We start from the raw sequence: 23,421 nt of genomic DNA, 5'->3' as shown, positions 1-23,421 counted from the left end.
TTGAGGGGAACTAGGTCTTTATAAAAGTAACCTATTCTCCTTTCATAGGTCTTCCATGCACACCAATGATCTGATCACTGCTTTGTACTTTTAAAAACTAATGTTATATTTATCAAAGTTACATTAAATGCAAAATGTTTTTCATATTAATATTTCCATTGACTCAAAGAAAAAAAAATTGCAACTAGCTTCTTCCCACAACAGAATATGTATTCGGTAAGCCTCCAGGGACACAATTTTGGCCTCATTTACAATCATTCATCTGCATTGACTTCACACAAGGGCCTACTGTGACCCAACAATGTAAAAAAGGACAGAGAATAGGGCTGTTGGTTAATTTCTGTTAGACTTCATCTAAAAGTAATTCTGAGCTTATTGTTTAAAGCTTCTTCCAATTCCATATGCAACCACTGTCAGGTAGCTGGATTTGCCTGCTAAAAAATGACTCATTGTTATGCTATCTGATAATATGGTTCCAAATTGGGGAGTGGTGTACTGCCTGAGGTTCTTTGGCATTACAAATATTTTTGTTTTGTTCTAGGAGTTCCCTCCCTCCCACTCTAGACTGGTTATAAATGTATCCGGCTGAGAAAACAAGGAATGTGGGACAAAATAGCCACTTGAAAAAGAAGTAATACACACACCGGAGAGCCAATTCCTTTTTGTTGTATCTATTCTGCCAAATTCATCCTATGACATTATTTTCAATAGTTTTGAATTCTTCTTTATGGCAGTAGTTATCATCAATGAGAATTTCAAAAACAGAAAGAGATTAAAGGAAACTACATACTTTCCCATGCTCTGAAGGCAAGGAAAAAGGTGATCTTTCCCTGCTCCCCCTCACAATAACCTTGGAACCCTCTTTTGGACCCCCATTTTGAGAAACACTGATATACCTCTAGCTTATTGTTTAAAGTGGGGTAAGACAACTCCAGGGAGTGCTCCCCTTATGGGTTAGTGATTAACACAACAAATGTTGTCAAAAGGCTACCAGACATCCATTTCTCTATCTCCTAGTATGATTATTAATGTGAAATTGTTAAGAAAACATTGCTAATCATCTCTCTTGCCATACAAAAGAAGAGTAAATCATATCTTACTGAGAAAATGCCACAGGAGGGCAAAAGTTATGCAGAAAGCCACTGAATTTCTGCTTTAACCCCTGTTGGAGATGAGATTTGCTTTCCCACTTAGTGAGTGGGGAATACTGACCTCCAAACTCAAAGATGCCCCAGATCCAGAGGGAATGTCTACTAATCTCACAGCATGCGGGAAGGGCTAAGTATTGGTGCAGAAGTCCAATGTCTCTGTTACCCCAGCACAAACACCTGTGACCAAATCCTCCCCAGGAAACACTACAGAAGGAGAGTGGCTGGATAATACTGACAGGTCTTTCAAAAGCAAAGTGACTCAAACATGTAGAGGTCATACAGATGGGGTTTCTATTTTGCCATCTGCCTTGGTCAGACATCTTACTCTGTACTGTCAAATCCTCTGTGGGGCATTGGAAGCTTGGTCCAGACACAACTGGAGAGTCTGTGAAGAGAGTGGCTGCCACAAAGCAGAGTGGCTGTGGCCTCTGTAGATACTTCAATATCTACAGGCCTGGAAGTCCATGCCATTATATAGGTAGTCAAACCCAGCACTTCCATCCGCATCATTCAACAGAAACTCAGCAATTTTTTTGGTCCAACTTGAACCATCCTGCAGCTTTTTTACATAGAAAAGCATGATTTATCCTGAAGACACAGTCTTCTTGAGCCCAGTCCTGACGATAAGCATACAGTAAAACTCCACTGTATCTAGTGTTCTTTCATCACCAGACTAAGTAGCATTTTACTTCTTACTATAATTGAATTTTACAAGCTCTTTTCCCCCTATATTTATGGATGACCATGTATAATTTATCTGTTGCTATAGTCTCTTTTCATCACACTACATTATTTCACCAGAATATATTTGTTGGCCTTGCTAAATATATCTTTGTATGCAAAGGAGTTAAATGAAAGTAGCAGTGTTGATATTTTAGGAGGGGGCTCAGGTGTGCCTGAACAATTTAGCTGAATAACATAAGTAATCTTCTATAGTAGCAAGGAAATAAAATTAATACTGTATTTGCCATGTGAAGCAATCTTCCATTTGCATCCATTAGACTAACCTTAAATTCTATAACTGTTGCCAAATCACACCAGTAATTTCCCACTGTTAGGTCTTCAGGATTTCCCCTGCTTACTGGATTTTTCTTCTTCTCCTCCTCCAGCTACTTACTACTACAACAAAACCTGTACAAGAGACCCTTCCTTATTAGGCAATCTCCAAAGAGAATATCCCAAAGTAACTGGGCAATAGCACATGGGATGATTAGCAACCCACTAGCCAGAGTCTTAAGAAATGAAATATGCATCTAGATAGATACTATATAAAATTATTCGTTAGGCTGTTGAATTGTGATCCATCACTTGTATAGCTTGTATCTCTTAGCAAATATTTTTTGTTAATTGAAGATCAAGGAAAAATTAAAAAAATTTAATTCCAGTAAATAACTGTCCCATATATTTAGCATGAAACTGCTCCAATCTCCTCTGCACACTGGTGATACTGGAAATGCTCATCTGTGGTTTTGTGTGCAGCTGTAAAGTCCTTTCTTCAGCAGAAGATAGCTCAAGAAGGGATGGAAAGTAAAAGAAAAAACTGTGCACCTGGGGAGTTGGATACAAAAGGAAATAGGCAATGGACAGTAGAAGTGGTATTGTTGAACAGAAACCCTTCAAGTAACTCTTTTGGGTACATTTCACACCAGTAACATAGGCCATAAAATAATTCCTAGTGCTTTTTAAAAAAAACATCCAATCTTGATTTTAAAATTGTCAGAGATGGTACAGTTTACCAAGGGCTGTGGTAAATTCTCCAACAGTTAATTATGCTCACTATACTGAAGAGTTACATTAGTGAAAAGCTAGAAACCAATGTCTAGATAGATACTGAGGCCTGGTCTACACTAGTCTGTTCTTTTGGAATTAGCTGAGTTAATTTGGAAAAAAAATTCCTTCCACCTGACCACACCATTTTTTTTCATTTAAAGGGCTCTTTAATCTGATTTCTGTACTCTATCTCAGCAAGCGGAGTAGCACTTAAATCAAGATCGCAATCCCAGGTTAAAGGTATTATGGATGCAATTTGACATTATTGGCCTCTGGGAGCTAACCCAGAATGGTCCTTTGTGACTGCTCTGGACAACACTCAACTCCAATGCACTAGCCAGGTCGGCAGGAAAAGCCCTGAATTTCATTTTCTGTTTGGTAACTATCAGCACGGGTGACTATACAGAGTCCATCACCACAAGAGATCATGTAGTCCTGGATTCACAAACGAGCTCCAGCATGGTCCAAACTGGTGGTACTGTCTCTCACTGCATGTTGGGGAGACAAGTCTGTTACGCAGGGGCAGCTCTAGATATTTTGCTGTCCCAAGCACTACAGGCAAGCTGCCTTTGGTGGCTTGCCTGTGGCAGGTCCCTGGTCCTGCGGATTCAGCGGCATGCCTGCAGGAGGTCCCCTGAAGCCGTGGGACCAGCGGACCCTCCGCAGGCATGCTACCGAAGGCAACTTGCCTGCCGCCCTCGCGGTGACTGGCAGAGCGCCCCCCGTGGCTTGCTGCCCCAGGCACGCGCTTGGCATGCTGGTGCCTGGAGCCGCCCCTGCTGTTATGGCAGAACTACATTTAAAAAAAAGAAAGGGAACGCAAATACGTATTCTAAAGTCTCCAGGGCCATGACGGAAAGAGGCTACTCCAGGGACACAGAGCAGTGTTGGACAAAAATCAAGGAGCTCAGGAAAGCATACTAAATAGCCAGGGAGGCAAACGGGCACTCTGGGTCACAGCCCTATACATTCCGTTTCTACCATGAGCTGTATGCAATTATGGGGAGGGTGACACCACCACTACCCCACCACTGTCCGTGGACATTTGCAAGAGGGCAGTTGTACGGAGCAAGGAGGAAGAGTCATTGGAGGATGAGGAGGAGGATGATGACAACAGTGCACAGGTGGCAAGTGGGGAATCCGTTTTCCCCCCTAGCCAGGAACTATTCTTAATGCTGGAGCCAATAGCCTCCCCCCACTCCCAAGGTGGGCTCCCAGACCATGACTCTGGAGAAGGTACTTCTGGTGAGTGAGAGCCTGATCAGAGCCACAGGTTGAGGGACGGGGGGTGGGGGAGAGAGAACCCAGCTACGCTGGGCTGTTCACATTTAGTTTAAAAGGTTCATCCCTGCTCAGAGCCTCATTGGAGCCATGCAGTGTGTGTGGAGGGGTGTTGTGTGAAGGGATCATCCCAGAGAGCCCACAGGCCCTCCTTTTATATGGCAAACCCACCAGTTCTTGCTTGCTAGGGGAAAGGGAGCCCAGCAGTTTGAAAGTATTGAAATGAATGTAGAAGAAGCAGAACCCCGCGTGCTCCTAGGCTGCCTGCAAGCTGAATTCTATTGCCTGGCTGTGTGTGATAGCTTTCTCACACCAAAGCGTCCCAGGACAACAAACATGTTTGCCAAGCTCATGCAGTCCTCCTGCACTGATAGGGCCCAGCTGAATGTGTGGACACAAACAGTTGCAGAGTCCTGTAAAGCATTGCAGGAATACAAAGAGAGGAGGGACGCGTGTGATGAGAGCAAGCAGGACGCTATGGTCAAGCTCATGGGGGAGCAAACTGACATGCTCTGCTGTATGGTGGATCTAATGCGAGAAAGGCAGCAAGACCACAGACTGCCACTGCAGCCCCTGTATAACCACCCTACCTCCTCCCCAAGTTCCATAGCCTCCTTGCACAGATGCCCAAGGACATGAGTGGGGAGGCTACAGGAATCCCCACACTCAACCCCAGAGCATCAACCAAGCAGCAGAAAGTTGGCATATGCGAACTTTTGATTTGATTTCTGGACTTGTCCTTCCCTCCTCCTCCACCTCCCCCACCCAATATGTCCCCCCTTCCTCCCCACCTTACGATTTCTCTCAGTGTGTGTTGTGTAACAAAGAAAGAACAGTTTTAAAACAATTTTGACACATTTATTTTTTTAAATATAACATAATATATGGCAGGTAATTTCAAGATAAACACACAACTGTCACACTGTACCCTGGCCAGTCATGACAATGGCTTTCAAAGCTTTTCTGATGCACAGTGCACCCTGCTGCCCTCTTCTAATCACCCAGTTGTCTGTTCACATGGCGAAATTGGCTGCCAGGTGAGCTGCCTCAACCTCCCACCCCACCATAAACGTCTCCCCCTTATTCTCAGAAATTGTGGAGCACACAGCAAGCAGCAATTACAATTGGAACATTGGCTGTGCCGAGATCTAACTGAGTCAGTAAAACTGCATCAGCACGCTTTCAAACATCCAAAAGCACATTCTACCACCATTCTGCACTTGCTCAGTCTACAGTTGAATTGCTCCTTAGTACTGTCCAGGGTGCCTGTGTACAGCTTCATGAGCCATGGCATTAAGGGATAGGCTGGGGCCCGAGGATAACTATAGGCATTTCAACATCCCCAACAGTAGTTTTCTGGTCTAGGAAGTAAGTCTCTTCCTGCAGCTGTTCAGACAGACCAGAGTTCCTGAAGATGGCAGCGTCGTGCACCTTCCTGGCCATCTCACGTTGATGTCGGTGAAGTGTCCCTTGTGATCCACCAGTGCTTGCAGCATCATGGAAAAGTACTCCTTGCAGTTTATGTACTGGCCGCCCCAGTGTGCTGGGGCCAAGATTGGGATATCCATGCTATTTATCGCCCTGGCCGCAGATAGGGAACCCCAGTGCATTAAAGCCATCCACAATGGTCTGCACATTTCCCAGAGTCACTACCCTTGATAGCAGCTGGTCAACGATTGTGTTGGCTACTTGTATGACAGCAAATCCAACAGTAGATTTGCCCACTCTAAACTGATTCCCGACTGACTGGTAGCTATTGGGCGTTGCAAGCTTCCACAGTGCTATGGCCACGCACTTCTCAACCGTGAGGTCTGCTCTCGTTTTGGTGTCTTTGCACTTCAGGGCAAGGGACAGCAAGTCAAAGTTCCATGGAAGTGGCCCTACGCATACAAAAGTTTTGCAGCCACTGTGAATCATCCCAGACCTGCAACACTATGCGGTCCCACCAGTCTGTGCTTGTTTCCAAGGCCCAGAATTGGTGTTCCACGGCATGAACCTGGCACAATGTCACCATGATCTCCCAATTGCCACATGCCATGCTTCTAGGAATGTCTGTGTCCATATCCTCATCAGGATACTAATCGCACTGTTGTCACTTCCTCGCCCGGTTTTGCAGGTCTGCTGGATAATGCATGAGGTATTTACAATGGTCAAAACTGCAGCGGAGATCTGAGTGGGCTCTATGCTTGCCACGCATTGGTGCCTGCACAGATAATCCTGGAAAAAGGGCGCGAAACGTAGGAGAGCTGTTCAGTTCAAGATGGCCGATAAAAGGTGGTAAATGGTTGTCTTCCGTAGCTTTCACAGAGTCAGGAAGCTCGTTAGAGATGCAAGAATGGGAGAGCAGAGTTTGTGGCAGAAGTTCACAATGGCCCCTAAATGGCAGGGAATTGTTGTCTGTAGCTTCCACAGGAACACAGGACAGACATGGAAAAATTAGCTAGCGATGCAAGAGTAGGAGAGCAGAGTTTGTGGCAGAAGCTGTGCTGCTTGGTTCACAGTAGCTGAAAAAAGGCAGAAAATAGTTAGATAAAAGAGTAGATAGAAAGATGAGAGGACATGCTAGGTGGATTCATAGTACCAAAAGACAGGCGGTGCACCGTACTGCACCCTCTGCTGGTAGTATGGCATTTGCCGTAGCTTTCACGGAGGAAAGAATGGTGTCTCTAGCCTCTGTTTGTCAGAGGATGGAGACGGATGGCAGGAGAAAGAGAGATCACTTGATCATTGCCTGTTAGGTTCACTCCCTTTGGGGCACATGGCATTGGCCACTGTCGGTACTGGGCTAGATGGACCTTTGGTCTGACCCAGTACGGCCGTTCTTATGTTATGTTTTTATGAGGGGCAAGTGACGGCACACACCCAGAAACTCCCGCGAGAATGTTTTGCCCCATCACGCACTGGGAGCTTAACCCACAATTCCAATGGGCGGTGGGGACTGCAAAAATGGTGATAGCTTCCCACAGTGCACCACTCCAACATTCGATGCTAGCTTCAGTACTGTGGATGAACTCCGCCGAATTCACGTGCTTCAGTGGGGACAGACAACATCGAATGTATAAAAATCACTTCTGAAAATTTTAATAGAATAAGTTCAAATTAATTTCATACTGTAGATGTACCCTGAGAGGTCCTTTATTGGCTTCTCTTGGGAGCAAGTTTTACTCCAGAAAATTCAGGAAAGCCTCTTGTTTTCCAGCAATTCCACTGGGTTATTCCATGGGTGGTGGGTATCATAGGCAAGGGGAGGCTGTGCCTCTCCAAACAGTTGTGTGCTTTAATTTATAGAACAAAAAAAGTATTTTTAAATATAGCACTTTTATCCAAATGCTTTACATTTGGAAAGATTAAGTGGTCTGCCAAGACCTTCAGCAATTTTCAAGTGATCCATAAAAAAAAGTTTGAGAACCACTATTGTAGCTTATGCATATCCTATAAACCATGTTTTCTAACCTCAATCATTTTGGGGGCTCTTCTCTGAACCCTCTCAGATTTATCACCATCCTTCTTGAGTTGGGGGCACCAGAACTGGACACAGTATTCCAGCTGTGGTCACACCAGTGCCAAATAGGTTATTTTCTCTATCTATTCCTACTCATTATTCTCTTGTTTATGCATCAGCTCTTTTGATCCCAGTATCACATATTAAGCTCATGTTCAGCTGATTATCCACCACAACCCTTAAATTTTTTTCAGAGTTACTGCTTTCTCAGAACAGTCCTTCATCCTGTAAGTATGGCCTACATTCTTTGTTCTGAGATGTATGCACTTACATTTAACTGTATTAAAACCGCATACCTGATGTATGAGGTTTTGGCTGACAGGTGGTACAGAACCATCTTACTCTTCTTGTTCCTAATCATATAGGAGTCAATACTTCTTCTGTCATACATTCCTTTACATTGCCTAACATGGCAAGGAGGAATTTCAGCCTAGAAAAATTGAACAATATCCTGTTTTCAATTACATCAAACACTTATTGATGCTATGGACTCAGCCCTGCTCCCATTAAAATAGCAATTTTCCCAATGATTAATGGAAGCAGCATTGAACCCTTAACTTTTGTATAAATTTTAAACGTTAACTATACCCAACCTGCTATAATACACTTAGAAAGTCAAATCTCCTTCACTTCAGGATTACTAAGAAAGAATAAGATACTACTTTTAACACTGGTAAATGTTTCTTACAAGCAAGCAAACTCATTGCATTTTATTTTTGCTCCTCATATAAAACCATTGTCTCCAACTTCAGCGTCTATTCTTTGAGTGTGCATTTTTTCCATTTTAGAATTAACATATTCCATATTGATAGCTTTTATTTGTGCCACAGATGCTGCTTTGGTATTTTCATTTTGTTTTAGTACTGAGGGAAGGTGTTATTTTGGTGGACTCCATAATTGTCCGATCAATTTTTGCTGGAAACAGAGTGTAAAATCACTATTCTTTAATCTTTTATTTTTCCTGGAGTTGTTTCCTGCCATTTTGTTGATTTAATTCTTTGACTTCTTCTATTTTCTGAATTTTAAGTTGCTGAATCAATAGCAAAAAAGATAGAAGAGATCCTCTAAGCTCACATGAATCCAGCTGCCATCATAGAAGGTCCATGTATAGCTCCATCACTGAGGTAATTGAAAGCTTTACCCTGCCAAAATTTTCCTCTTAATATGTAGAATGTACCATAAAGAAGCCACTGAATGCACAAAGTTATAAGGAGTGAAGGCTTGATCTTGTTCTCAGTGAAGTAAATTGGCAAAACCCCCTTGAGTTCAATGCAAGCATGACTGAATCTTAATGAGTGGGCCAGCTTTTCATAAGCCTACAATGTGAGATAAAGGCCCGGATGTCTTTTTAGCCCTGATAGAGAGATTACGATGAAACGAATTTTATACAGTTTATAGAATGAAGTTATTTGTTCCCCCATCAAATCCTTTCCTCGGCCAATGAATTCACTGGCTCAAAATGCTTACTTACATATTAGGGAAGCTCACACCACCCATATGCTTATTTAAAATTCCTTTTTGATGCTTATCTGAGCCAATCTGATATCTTTTAAAACTAATGGGGAGATAAAAAAGTTGAATCAGAAAAAAGGTGAGGCAATGTTGCATCTATCCAACATTTACATGCGTAACTTTACTCATAATCCCACTGAACCCACAAGCACAGACACAGCAGCATCGAACCCACGGTGTGTACATTAGGGGCTCAATTTGGCACTTGTCACAATTTAGCAAAGCATTTAAGCACATGCTTATCTTCAAGTATGTGAGTAAAGTTAAACATGTGTTTACATGCTTCTCTAGATTGGGGTCCTATAGCTATTTGGAGGTGCATTTTATAATACTAAACAAAAAGAATAAAGGTTATTGAGGTCAAGTAAAAAGTGCACACTAAAGCAGTTAGTTCTCTGTGAATATGCTTTTGAAAATGGGCAAATGTCAATGGGCATATCTGCCCTTTAGCACTCCTGTCTGGGTAAATGTGGCTCTGCTGAGAGTGCAGTTTCCCTTTCACTCAGAGTCCCTTAAGAAGTCCACACAGGATAGATATTCAAAACATTCCCCCTTCTAAAGTGCAGTTTAAGCCCTGCAGAAAGTTTTCAAATTTACAAAATTTCCTAGACCCAAGTTGCACACAACCCCACCTCCCTGAGAATCTATCTTCCTGCTCTCCCAGTACCTCTTACTTAGAGTTTAGCCTACTCCATTGGCCTGCCCTCTGCTGACTCAGAACCCAGCAGAAGCTTTCTTACTCTCTGCAACTATCTGCCAGCAACTAGTTGAAGCTTTCTCTCCCTTTGTAAGGCCTGGGTGTCTTCCTTTAAGCCCTAGTGGGCAGACAGTAATCAGTCCAGGTGCACTAGATCCCATTTCCTTTTAAAAGGACCAGTCATCCTGTAACAGCAGAAAATAACATGTATTTAGGGGATGAACTACAGACTTGCTCCATTCCATAGAATATCCTGATGTTAAAAGGTTCACATGAGAGAAAAGATCATACTTAAACTTGCTTCTCAGTCTGACAGAAAAAATGAGGCTATTAGAATATAAACATATTTTTAACTGTTTTATTCTCACACTGAAAGCCTTTTATGGCTGGGTCAAATTGGACAGATGTTATAAGGCTAAAATAAAAGATGGTAATTAGGAGTCTTCCCTAATTAGGCTATAGACGCACTGTGACTTTCAGTCAAAATGTAATAAAAATGTTAATTCAAATATCCACATAGCAATCCTTTGTGCCATTGCAGCCTCTTTTTGTGTGTGGTTTTATTACATGAGCTGACTCAATGAAAAACTATCAGGAGCTTTGCACCAAGTAGTGTTCTGTCCAGAACTATCGGGCTTATAGGCTTCACAACTGAATCCCAACTGTGCCAGCTGAGTTATTATGGCTATCTTCAACATCCTGTAATTGGTCTTAATTAGATAAGATCATCATTAACTTATTTACCTCAGAGGGATGTTGTGAAGTTTAATGCATTAATATTGGTAAAACAATTTAAAATTCTCTGTACATATAGTTTTCCTTTTGTCCAAGTACTATTATTTTTTCTCAGATTGTCCTGTCCATATTTCACTCTTTACATATTGTATATATTTTTAGCAAATTAACTATCTGAAAAGGTGCCAGACTGATTGTTCTAGACACTGCAATTCTCTATTAATCCACAGAACAGGCACAGTCTAGCCAGCAGGGGTGTAAAACCTACCATTTTGCTTCAACCTGGACTTGGAGGTACTAGGGGTGAGAGTCTCCATGTCCATTCACTCCTTGGTTTCACAGAGCTGAGTCAGGAATTCTTGAATGCTAAATCTGGCTCTGCAAAGAACCTGTGTAACTTTAGGTAAGTCACTTTACCTCTCAGCTTCAGTTTCCCATTATGTAAAAAAGAGATAATAACCTAAGGGTGTTGTGATGGTTCTGTTCTGTTGGGCATAATACCACAAAATGGGAGTGTTCAGTGGGGACTCTCTTCTCCCTTCAAATACAGTTTCCGCCCACTCAAGGAAATCAGAAATTGGATGGGAGGAAGCCCCACTGGACATTCCAGTTTAGTGGAAATATGCCTACAACAGAACAGTAATAAAGAGAATCAGTGATTTCCCTACACCCCCCCGAATTTCCCCAACACCCCCCCAGTTTTGTGAGCTAGTTACATACCAATTTAGTGACTGTTTGGAAATCTGAATTTAAACTGAAACATTAATACACACTTTAAAAGCTTATACAGTGTATGATAAAATGTGTGTATCTGAAAAAGTATAATAGATTTGAAAAGTATGAATATAGACTAGCTTCCTTGTACAGCTGTTGTTTTTTATGATGTCAGTGCATTCATTTCAGTGATGTTGGCCAACCTAAGAATGTCAAATGATGATTTATAAGCAATGTCTAAATGAGCTCTCCCTGACAGCTAGTAATGAGCTGGGGTTGTGGGGAAAGGCTTCAGGGCCAGATTATATTTACATTCACACCTAATCTACCTAGGTATCCAGCAAACAGAGCTGTATTGTCCAAGTGATAGATTTTGGCTGGGGTTGGGTTACAAACCACTTGAATGTGGGGGGAATGGGGGATGAAATGTTGTTCTTATTGTATGAGTAAAGGGCAGTACAATTGTACTTAGCCTGTGATGATTTGAAGGCATCAAGAGAGAAGGTGGGGACCTGTCCCTCTCCACTGTTTAAAGACTTAGGCCATGGCTACACTGGCACTTTACAGCGCTGCAACTTCCGCACTCAAGGGTGTGAAAAAACACCCCCCCCGAGCGCTGCAAGATACAGCGCTGTAAAGCCTTAGTGTAATCAGTGCCGCAGCCCTGGGAGCGCGGCTCCCAGCGCTGCAAGCTACACCCGTAAGGGATGTGGTTTACGTGCTGCGCTGGGAGAGCTCTCTCCCAGCGCTGGCGCTCCGACCACACTCACATTTCAAAGCGCTGCCGCGGCAGCGCTTTGAAATTTCAAGTGTAGCCATACCCAGAGCTGATTAGGCTCCACAGAGAGTCTTTTGTTCTGTTAAGTGACCACTGCTGCTGAAATCACTGACAATCAGGTCTAAGTGCTTAGTCCTGTTGTGGGGACAGTGTTCCTGTGCGTACAGTGTTTTTGCGTAAGAGACAGCCCAGACTGCACTAGCAGTGAGCAAGGTTCCCACACTGAGAGCTCAGCTGAAATCACTGAGAGCTGGTGGAACCTCAACAGACCAACTCGCAGAGGTCAAAGTGGCAGGTGGCAGCAGAAGGTGACTGTGCAGGGCCATTGGCAACAGAGCGGTGGAGTGAACGGAGGCACAATGGACAGACATGGCCAGAGTGAACAGTGAGCAGCTGGAGGAACAAGCAAGGTGCCTTCTTGTCCTCCACCTGGGAGGTGTACTCACGTGAAAGCACCTCTGAACTCTGAGTCTCCACTGACCAAGGACAACACCGGTGAGTGGAGTGCGGTGGAGAGAAAAGTGAGGGGCATGTTAAATAAACATTTGTTTGTTGGACTATATTTTAGTCACTTTGCTCCAGAATGCTAGATTTGTGACTGAGAATGGAAACTTATATAAATATATTTCCTAGTAGGCCAAGATTTTTAAAATGCATTATTTGCCAAGGTTGTTATCTCACATTGTTGCTATCTTGGGAGGTCATTATGTTGGGAAGTTTCTGTACTAAACATTTTTATTATTATAATTAATTTTTACATAAGAATGGTCATACTGGGTCAGATCAATGGTCCATATAGCCCAGTACCCTGTCTTACAACAGTGGTCAAGGCCAGGTGCTTCAGAGGGAAAGAACAGAACAGGTAATCATCAAGTGACCATCCCCTGTTGCCCATTCCCAGCTTCTGGCAAACAGGCTAGGGACACTCAGAGCATGGTGTTGCATCCCTCTCCATCCTGGCTAATAGCCACAGATGGACCTGTTCTCCAGGAATTTATCTAGTTCTTTTTATAATCCTGTTATAGTTTTGGTCTTCACAGCATCCCCTGGCAAAGAGTTCCCTGGGTTGACTTTATATTGTGTGAAGAAATACTTCCTTTTGTTTTTTTAAAACCTGCTGCCTATTAATTTCATTGGGTGACTGCTAGTTCTTGCGTTATGTGAAGGATTAAATAAAATTTCCTTATTCACTTTCTTCACACCAGTCAAGATTTTGTAGACCTCTACCATATCCCCATTAGTCATCTCTTTTCTAAGCTGAAAATTCCCAGTCATTTTAATCTCTCCTCCTGTTTCATACCACTGATCATTTTAGTTGCCCATCTCTGTACCTTTTCCAATTCCAATATATATATTTTTAGGATGGATGACCAGATCTGCACACACTATTCAAGGTGTGGGCTTACCATGGATTTATATAGAGGCAATATGATATTTTCTGTCTTATCTATCCCTTTCTTAATGATTCCCAACATTGTTTGCTTTTGTGACTGCTGCTGTACATTGCGTGGATGTTTTCAGAGAACTAGCCACAATGACTCCAAGATCTCTTTCATGAGTGGTAACAGCTAATTTAGACCCCGTCATTTTGTATGTATAGTTGAGATTGCTTTCCCACGTGCATTACTTTGCATTTATCAACATTGAATTTCAATTGCCATTTTGTTGCCCAGTCACCCAGTTTTGTGAGATCCCTTTGTAGCTCTTTGCAGTCTGCCTGGGACTTAACTATCTTGAATAGTTCTGTATCATCTGCAAATTTTGCCATCTCACTGTTTACCCATTTTTCCAGATGAATATGTTGAACAGTACTGGTCCCAGTACTGACCCCTCAAGGATACCACTATTTATCTCTCTCCATTCTGAAAACTGATAATTTATTCCTACCCTTTGTTTCCCATCTTTTAACCAGTTACTGATCCATGAGAGGACTGCCCTCTTATTCCATGATGGCTTACTTTTCAAAAGTCAATTTAAATTAAATAAATTTTTTTAATTTTTTTTTTTTTTTTAGAAATCTAGATCTGTTATGTGTTTTGGTGTAACTTGCATTATTCTTATGTTAAATTTGCATAATTCTAACAAAACATTTACTTTATTCATTTTTTTAAATTTATCTCATTGGTCCTGACACCCCCCCCTGTAAATTCGAACACCCCTGCAAATTTCAATTCCTGGGGAAACTACTGAAGAGAATGCTCCTCTATCCCCATTCCTTATTGTGGATCACTTCCAGAACAATCAGTCAGGGAACTATAATGTCTGGCTGTGGAGTTTTCGGAATTCTTCCCTGGATGATTTGAGAACCTGACTCAAACATTTGGAATTTGGGGAACTGTAGCGGGGTGGTCACCCGCTCCTGCCCTGAGGGGTATAAAGACAGCCTTGGGAGAGGGCTGTTGCAGGGGGAAGCAGCTGCAGCTGGCCCTACATAAGAGATTCCCTCCAGCTTCAAGGGGCAAAGGACCTAGCTGCCTAGGAGCTGAGGGTGCAGTCAGCAGAGCAGGACTGGGGAAAGGCAAGAGGAGCTGGGGGCAGGGCCGGCGCTACTATTTAGGCGACCTAGGCAATGGCCTAGGGTGCCAGAATTTTTGGGGGGCGCTATTTTGCTGGGGGAGCGGCACGCGGGTCCGGTAGACCTACCGCAGTGATGCCGGCTGATGGTCCGCTGCTGGAAAGGCTCCGGTGGAGCTGACACAGTCAGTTCGGTGGACAGTGCGCTGGTCTAAAGGCTCCGGCGGACCTACCGCAGTCATGCCTGAGGCAGGTCCACCGGAGCCTTTAGACCAGCGGACCGCCTGCCGGCATCACTGCAGCAGCTCCACCAGAGCCTTTCCAGCAGCGGACCGTCCGCCGGCATGACTGCGGTAGGTCCACCAGACCCGTGGGGGGCGGAGAAATGGCCGTCCACCTAGGGCGTCAGAAACCCTGGCCACTCCTGGCTGGGGAGCTCCTGCCTGGCAACTCCCCATGCTATGGGCCCTGTGCAAGGCTAAACCAGGTACTGAGGTTGCGGAGGCTACAGTCCAGGGATTAGGCAAAGGCAGCAGCTCCAATCCCCCAGCCCCTCTTGCCAGTGATGAATGGCTTGTACACTGCAGTCTGCCCCAGTGAGTGGGGGCTAGATGGAGACTGGCAGTAGTCATAGATTGAGGTAAGGATAGAGGGTTGGGGATTCCCTGGGGAGGGGAGACCCAGATCTGTGGGGATACTGCCAGGGGGCAGCACCCAAGGTAAAGGAGACTGGGGTCCAGGAGGGACACCGGCTGGCAGAGGGTACTTCAAGGCTGGAAAAGCTAATTCCTTGGATGACCAGCAGAAGGTGCTGTGCCGGTGAGTCATTGCACTGCTACAGGAACTCACTGAGTATCAGCATACTTCTTAAGAGCCCTGGAAGGGAAGAGCTATAGACTGCCTAACCCACAGTTCCCTGCCCAAGATGGGTGATATGTGAATGCCCCACCTTTGCAGAGACTAACCCTTTGCCCCAACCCTTCTTCCTGAGACCCTGCTCCTTCTGGAGCACTGAACCCCCAAGCCTCCCACCATGGCCAGAGGAGCCCTGGCCAAGCCACCATGAGCACTGGCTGGCCTGACCCCTGGACTGCTGGCCAGCCTGAGTGCCAGCCAGCCCACCCTGGCTGTCCTGTGCCCCAGGCTGGTTCACACCAGCCGACCGGAGCCCCGGCTTGCCCATCCCAACTGGCCCAAGCCACCAGCCAGCCTGAGCCCTGGCCTGCCTGAGTCACCCCAAAGCACCCTTCCTGAGCTGAGCCTTCCGCCCCACCCCGCCCAGCTTCAGGGGAAAGGCAGAATGAGGGCAGGGCCACAGCCTGGATTTGGTGAGGCTTAGCCTCCCCTGCCCTATTATACCCACCCATTCTAAACAGAGAGTCGCTATGGCAGCTGCAGAGCCCAAGAAGAGCACTTTATAAAACTGTAATAAGCCAATAGATGGCATCTAAGCATCCAGCTCTGGCCTAGAGCAGCAGGAAACCAAAGGATTCCAGACAGTTGAGATGGGCACCATCTTGGCAGGGGTGTGTGTGGGTGTGAGCTTTGGTGGAAAAAAAGAAAACTGTTACCCTGATGATGTGAGAGTCCAGGGAAAAAGAACTTTAATGGACATTGCTAGACTGAGACTGGTAGTGAACTCTTTAGATTTAGGCTTAAGTATGGGAGTATTGAGGCCCGAGGAAAGGTGAAGGCTGAGAAGCAGCATACTCCACCAGGCTGGGAGTCCAGACTGAGCAGCCACTGATCTGCCCACCCCACCAGGCTAGTGCATCTCCTCTTTATGTGCACCACTAGTGGGATTAGAAGCCTTGGGTGGTGATGGCAGGGAAAGGGTAAAGATTTTTGGCACCTCTGAAGGTGAGGGGGAAAGAATTTTGTTTTTATTTAACAGTTTCGCTGTTGAATTCCCTTAAGTCCCTCATCCCTTTCAGACAATTGGTTTGTACCCATTCTCTTGCCTAATATTCTTATATGAATGGCCTCTGAACTCCTCTGTCAGCAACTGGGTTTTTTTGTCTGCGACTTTGGGATCCACATTGTCAAAGCTGAATCTCCACTCTGTCAACCTGAGTGCAGAACATGGGGGGCCTGCAATGATTCTAAAAATTAATACTTGCTACTCCAGGCTTGTATTAAACTCCCAAGGTTACAGCTTTTCTCTAACTTTGGCTTGGTAAAGGCTGCCACCACCCAAATGCAGGCAAAGCCTTGGACCCAAGAAGGAGCACTTGAATTCCTCCCTGTGGAGTACCCTCAAGACCTTTCAGCTCCCCTCACAGAGAAGAGCTGAAACAGAAAACAAAGGAAATTAGCTGGTAGCAACAGCTAATCAACCAGCATATGCACAAATCTCTTAAGACACCAAAAATTCAATCCTGTTCTTAAAACAGGTACATTTTATTAAAAACAAAAAGGAAGAAAATACATCTGGAACTTAGGCTTTTGCTAGATTTTAAAAGAGCAATTCCAAAAATAAAGTACCCAAAATAGCTTTCTTGGGGTAGCTTAAAGGTTACAAACAAAAATATCTTGGGTTAGCACAGAGGAGTCCACAAGCCTTAAAATATAAACAGAAATAAACCTAATTGCCTCTTCCTAAACGTTTCTACTTTACTTACATATTTGGGTTGTTAAAAGTAGTTCTAGGTATAATCTGATGGTTTTCATATTTGGTTCAAACTTTACACAGCATTCCTGCTTATAGCATTACTGATCTGTGTCTCCTTCTCCAGAGAACAGACAAACTGAAAGTTTCTTTCCCTATTTTAAAAAGTTCTACCTTCCTATTGGCTCTTTTGGTCAGGTGCCCACTTCCTTTTCTTTACTCGGGGGACTTTTAACCCTTTACAGCTACAGCAAGCAGAGAACAGCTACCAAGAGGGATTTTATAGCTAACTGGCTGGCTGGGTGTCCATCAGAGGGAGCTGCTATGCCCCCTCCCACTTCATTTGTCACACACAAACAAAAGGGTACCTTACGCATCTACTGGCACCTGTGTCCAGTGCAGAGACAGAGGAGATGAGGGTAGTACAATTATTTTAGACCTTTAAGGATTTCAATATGCTTCAAAACCACTAATTTAGTCTCTATGTAGTCCTGAGACTCAGGGTATCTACTTTTCCCAGGGTGTGTGTGTGTGCGCGCGCGCGCACATGCATGACTGGACATGGCCAGTGTCTTGCAAAAAGTCTATTCCAGAGCCAGGAATCATTCTTGGGTGTCCTATTCCTGTGTGCTAACCAAAACCTCATTCCTGCCCTCTTTGTCTATATTGGCCCATATTTAGTATATTTCAGCTCAGGAGAAATAGATTAAGAATACTGAGTTGTACTCCTTTACATAAAAAGCAACAGCTGAAAACATCAAATTAAGATTTTTGGGGGGTGGGAGGAGTACAAAATGTTGAGTTGGGGGAAAAATAGCTTTTAAAAAGATTTTTAGATACCCACTGTCCAGCTAAAAACACAAAAACCAATTGTAATTTTGTTTGTTTAAACTCTGCAACTCCCTTACAGTCTGACCATTAGGAAATCTTTAGTTACAGCAGCATGAAGGACCCCTGGTGGCTACGAGACATAAAAGCAAGGACATCATAGTCTACTAACTATTAATCAGGCTATGATTATGTCACGGAAGTCATGGAATCAGTGACTTTGATTGACCTCTGTGACATTTTCTGCCCTGGGGCTGGAGTTCCCAGCCAGACCCATCCTCGCAGTTCCCAGCCCCAAACATGGTCGGGGGATCCCACAGCTGCCCAGTGGCAGCCGTGGCTGGGGGACTCTGCAGCTACCAGCTGTGTGGGGCCCCCGCAGCAGCCCAGTCCCAGGGTAGGAACCCCAGTGCTCCCACACACAGCATCAGTGGGGGACCTGAAAGCCCCAGCAGTAGTGGGTGCTGAATCCATCTACCCCTTTTGTCAGGGATATTTTTAGTGGAAGTCAGGGACAGGTCATGGGCTGCCATGAATTTCAGTTTATTTCCTGTGACCTGTCCCTGACTTTTACTAAAAATAAAAATATCCATGACAAAAACTTAGCTTTAACTATTAACTAGATTGTTCCCCTATGATGCATATGGACAGAGAAGCTGCAAGTTTGTTTCATAGTTTCCCTGAAATTCTTATGTTTGTTAGGAGTGGAGGCCTGACCCTACTTCCATGGGTAAACAGCCAAGAGTTTTACTAATTAAGTCACCAGATCCTCTGAGATCCAGGCAGCTCCCCAGCACAGACAAAATCATCATCAAGCGGCTGGTGCTCAGTGGTCACCCTTTCAAGATCTTCAGCAAGATGGCTGTAGTGCGATACATGTTCTTTAACAGAGAGGATGTTCTGTGGTTTAAGCTGGTGGAGCTGAGGACCAAGTGGGGCCGCAGAGGACACATCACAGAGCCGCTAGGGACTCATGGTCACATGAAGTGTCATTTTGATAGGCAGCTGAAATCCCAGGACACAGTGCTGCTGAATCTGCACAAGCGCGTCTTCCCTAAATGGACTTATGACCCGCATGTGCCGGAGCCGGTACCGTGGGTGAGAAACGAACAGCAGCTCTCCGTGCAGGAGGTGGAGATGGAATAACCCTCCAGGCCTATGGTCTGCTGTGGTTCGCACCTCCTGGACCCCACATGATTGCTCGGCTGTTCCAAGCCTCGTGAAAAGTAGGGAGAACTGCCCTGGACTTGTTAGTGTGGTGCCTTTCCTGGGGTTTGTGTCCAGCATTCACGCTGGCTGCAGCAGCATTAGATCTGGCTCACAACTGCCTTTTGCCTTGGCATCCAATGTCAGTTTATTTCAATGGTAAATATATCTGGTTTGTTCTTGGACAAATTAAGACCAGGAAAAATGGCTACATTTATCAAAATTTTGTTACAAATACAAAGATACATAGTAGGATTAGTGCTGTCTCCTTTGCTCATTACAGCACAAAAACATGAGAACAGGGGCACAGTTACCAAATATGTTTATTAACTACATAAAAACATATTCTAAGACCTAGCTTAATGTATATTGCTGCTCTGACAGCTTCTAAAACACTGATCGCTGCTGGAGGGCTCTCAAACTATTTAGGATTACTACCTTATTCCAACAGACTACAATTAGTTGAAGCAGTCTTTACTGGTATGACATTTGTACAGTAGCAATGTGGCTTGGTGTACTATCCTTTTCAAGGAATTTGGAGAACTCTTCATATGTAGCTGGAATACCTTCACTTCCTTATTAATTGCAGAATTCTATCACAGAAATGCCAACCATTAGTTTGACCAAGTTTGTGGAAATATATAAAATGATTCCCAGAGTTGTATGTTATCCAACAACTTTGTACCTTTTAATAAACACTTACATTTATGAAAATAAAGTTGATAACCTATTAAATTATTCAATTTGACCCATTTTAAATACCAGGGAATAAAAATTGATTTTAACTGCCTTAAAATTTAAATTAAATGGATATTTCTTTTACAAAACAAAGCCTATTTAAAATTTGATAATCTATGTTAAGGCATAGACTTACTATAATCTATCAAAATAATTTAAATTACATGAAAAAATATTAAGCTGAACATATTTGCTGCTAAGTATCAGAGGGGTAGCCGTGTTAGTCTGGATCTGTAAAAGCAGCAAAGAATCCTGTGGCACCTTATAGACTAACAGACGTTTTGGAGCATGAGCTTTCGTGGGTGAATACCCACTTCCTCAGATGCATGTACTGTACATGCATCTGACGAAGTAGGTATTCACCCACGAAAGCTCATGCTCCAAAACGTCTGTTAGTCTATATGGTGCCACAGGATTCTTTGCTATATTTGCTGCTGACTTTCTTCAAAACTTCAAACCACTGAACTGCTGGAAGTCACTAAGCACCTGTAATTGTTGAATTCCTAAACCAGCTTTTGAGAGCGTTGGTCTCTTCTGGAGGTGCAGCGAATTAGTTTATTTAACTTGTTCAGTTCACTGAGTTGTTCATTCAAAGTTAAGACACCAGTTTGGAGTTGAGAAATCAGAAAAGCTTCATCTTCCAATTCATGAATAAAAAAACAAAAAACAAAACAAAACAAACAAGCAAACTACTTGTGAGAGGATGAGATCTACTTGTTCTAAAGTCTTGAAGGACATGGTGACCAAAAACTGTAACTTTCCCCTCCTTTACATATTCAGCACATTTAAGGTAATTTTATTCAATAAAAAATTAAATGATGGTTTTTGGACATTGCTAATGGAATTCCAGTTTCCATCCAAGTAGAATTTGACATAAATTGCAAGTAAAAACTCCAACAATCATCTAAATGCAACATTCACCATTTTCTAACAAAAGAGTAAAAATGAAGAGTCTGAGTGTACTCTAAGCTTTATAATTGCTTAAATAAATGTGCAGAGTGTATCCCCTGATTAGCAAAAAGTACTAACTCCATTTGCAATTAAATATAACCTGTACAATGAACATACTTTAATGTTTAATCAACCAATGTGAATCAACCTTTCTTTAGGAAAATAATTAAATAGCACAAATACAAAACAGGACTAAAATCAGTTATGTAAAGTTTCCTGCTTGCAGATTTATATTATAATTAAAGTCAGTGAATTAAATCAATTCACCCTGGCAAATATTAATGCTATATTCAAGTTATGTGGAAGAGAGCTTCAGAGAAAGCAGATGAAGTGTTTTTCTGAGATAAGTGACATTTCATTGTTGGAAGTCAGTGATCGATATTTGGAAAAAAAAATGCAATTCAGTGCTTTGCTGTAACAACCAAAAATGCATCTTGTTTTCAATATACTTGTTATCATGCACAGAAAAATATTCTAGAAATAGCTGAGGGACAAATTCTGACATTTTCTGTATCAGACTTAATTGCAAGCGTAATGAATAATGAAATATCTATTACTCAATTGATATATACCATTTCATCTTGTTCACAATGAAATTGTAAAATAAAGTCACTGTTTCGTATGAAAAAATAAGCAATTGTTGCTGATGATCACTGGTAACATCCTACATTTTAAGCATTCCTAATAATTTGTGTTCTAAGGCCCTGTTTTGCACAGAAGGGAGTTCCCACATGATTTGATGCTGTCTTTTATCCTATAATTCCGACAGCCAACTACTATACCAAATATCCACATGCAGATGGAAACTATGGTATAGATGTGCATGCAGAGGGACAGCAAAAGGTTTTCATAGATTTAAGACCAGAAGGGATCACTGGATCATCTAGTCTGTATGTCATGATAGGCCACAGAATTGCATCCAGTTACTCCTGTATTGAGTCCAATAACTAGTATCTGACTATAGTACATCTTCCAGACAGGGGCATGTGCAAGTGGGCGCAAACAGGGGCATAGCCCCCCCTCCCCCCAATAATCGTTAGGGGATAACCCTTCCAGCCCTGGGGCCCAGCAAGGGGCCCAGAACTCCTTATGCTCCAGGATGTGGTGGGGAAGCGCAGTCGGTGAGTGCAGGCCCAGCCCTGCTGCAGTCCTCAGGGGAGTGGGGGGTGGGTGGGGACAGAGCGGGGGTGGGAAGAGGTGGGGCTTGGAAGGGGCAGAGTGGGAAGAGCTTGAGCAGTGGCTGGAGCAGCACGCAGGTGCCCCAAATTTCCTGGTGCCCTATGCAGCTTCGTACTTGCCATATGGGTAAGGACGGCCCTTTACTTCCCTTTTTCCCCCTACGTTATACATTGCGTTTTTATTTCTAATAATTGCTTTCACTTCACTACTGAACCAGGTTGGAAAATTAGCCCTTCTGAAGCACCAATACATGGGCTGCCACTTTTCACAGAGGAAAAAACTTCAGATCGGGGAGTTACTATTTGCTATTTCAGAACAACCTAATGGTTGTGCAGTGATGTCGCTTTGGTGACCAGAGCAACATTTTTTCAATGTACAGTTAGTCAAAACCCAGTTCATTCTTCAAGTTTGATTTACAAAATAGATAGTGGGGAGGAGGGATCATGACATATTTCAGCATATTGCTCAAGAAGAAAGCTTTGAATCTGGGAATTACAGTAGCTGGGGCATGTCACTGGGGTGATCTGAGAAGTATTTTGTCACAGCCAATCTAAGCCCTATTCCTTTTGTGAATAATTAAGAAAACAATTTATTAAAAATTTGTATAACATTTGATCATTATGGTAAAATTTCTTTAAAAATTAACCATACATTTGATTTTTTTTAATTGTTCTTTGAATAAGGAATTAGTACCACAAATAAGGAACTAGGAGTAGGGAACCAACTTTTGCCTCATACAATAACCGATCTACAAAAGACTATTAGATTTGCAGGGGATGATACTGCTGACAGAAGCCTTTTGCCCCACTATGACATGCAAACCCTGTGAAGCCCTGCAAAGGAGGTCCCAGGAAGTCTGAATATGGGAGAATCATGGCACAAACCTGGACTCTCTGGGCCAAGATCCACTGAATCATAGCACCCTTGGCTCATGGAAGTTAAAATTTTACTCACCCCACAAAGGTAGACAAAAATGTCTGAATGAGGAAGGGAGTGTGAGGCAGAAAAAAGAGAGACAGTATCTAGTAGATGGACCAGGGAGTCAGGACTCCTGGGTTCTATTTTTGGCTCTGTCACTGAATCCCTATGACCTTGCATAAGTCATTTAACCATTTTGTGCCTCAATTTGCCTATCTGTAAAACTGTAACAACTGACTCACTAGGATGATATGAGGATTAATGTTTGTAAAATGTTTTGAGATTCTTGGATGAAAGATGCTAATGTACAAAATGCAAGGTATATTCTGTTTTTTCTCA

The 23,421-nt window shown here is 43.3% G+C and overlaps 2 protein-coding genes across 4 annotated transcripts in view; one reads left to right on the top strand and one right to left on the bottom strand.

Moving 5' to 3' along the window:
* Nucleotides 1-14,815, bottom strand: part of CRYBG1 (crystallin beta-gamma domain containing 1) — a 161,270-nt gene extending 146,455 nt beyond the window's left edge. The window contains exons 1-2 of one of the 3 annotated variants that reach the window (XM_030556039.1): nt 14,784-14,815; nt 8,001-8,134 (exon numbers count right to left, since the gene is read on the bottom strand). In XM_030556039.1, coding sequence (XP_030411899.1) covers nt 8,001-8,095 — 95 coding nt within the window. In that variant the 5' untranslated portion in view covers nt 8,096-8,134; nt 14,784-14,815. Of the gene's footprint in view, nt 1-8,000; nt 8,135-9,175; nt 9,256-14,783 lie in introns of those variants that run through there. The other 2 variants (XM_030556038.1, XM_030556040.1) reach the window with 2 other exon arrangements.
* A 182-nt stretch (nt 14,816-14,997) lies between these two features.
* Nucleotides 14,998-20,259, top strand: LOC115647503 (pre-rRNA-processing protein TSR1 homolog). Its single transcript, XM_030554230.1, has 2 exons — nt 14,998-15,141; nt 18,793-20,259. Exons 1-2 carry the CDS (start codon nt 15,040-15,042, stop codon nt 19,234-19,236), a joined length of 546 nt encoding a protein of 181 aa, XP_030410090.1. The 5' UTR covers nt 14,998-15,039; the 3' UTR covers nt 19,237-20,259.
* The last annotated feature ends 3,162 nt before the right edge of the window (nt 20,260-23,421 follow it).

This window comes from Gopherus evgoodei, chromosome 3, assembly GCF_007399415.2.
Source record: "Gopherus evgoodei ecotype Sinaloan lineage chromosome 3, rGopEvg1_v1.p, whole genome shotgun sequence".
In the NCBI taxonomy this organism is placed as follows: Eukaryota; Metazoa; Chordata; order Testudines; family Testudinidae; genus Gopherus; species Gopherus evgoodei.
Note: the sequence above shows the minus strand (reverse complement) of the source record. Positions and strands in the feature narration are given on the sequence as shown.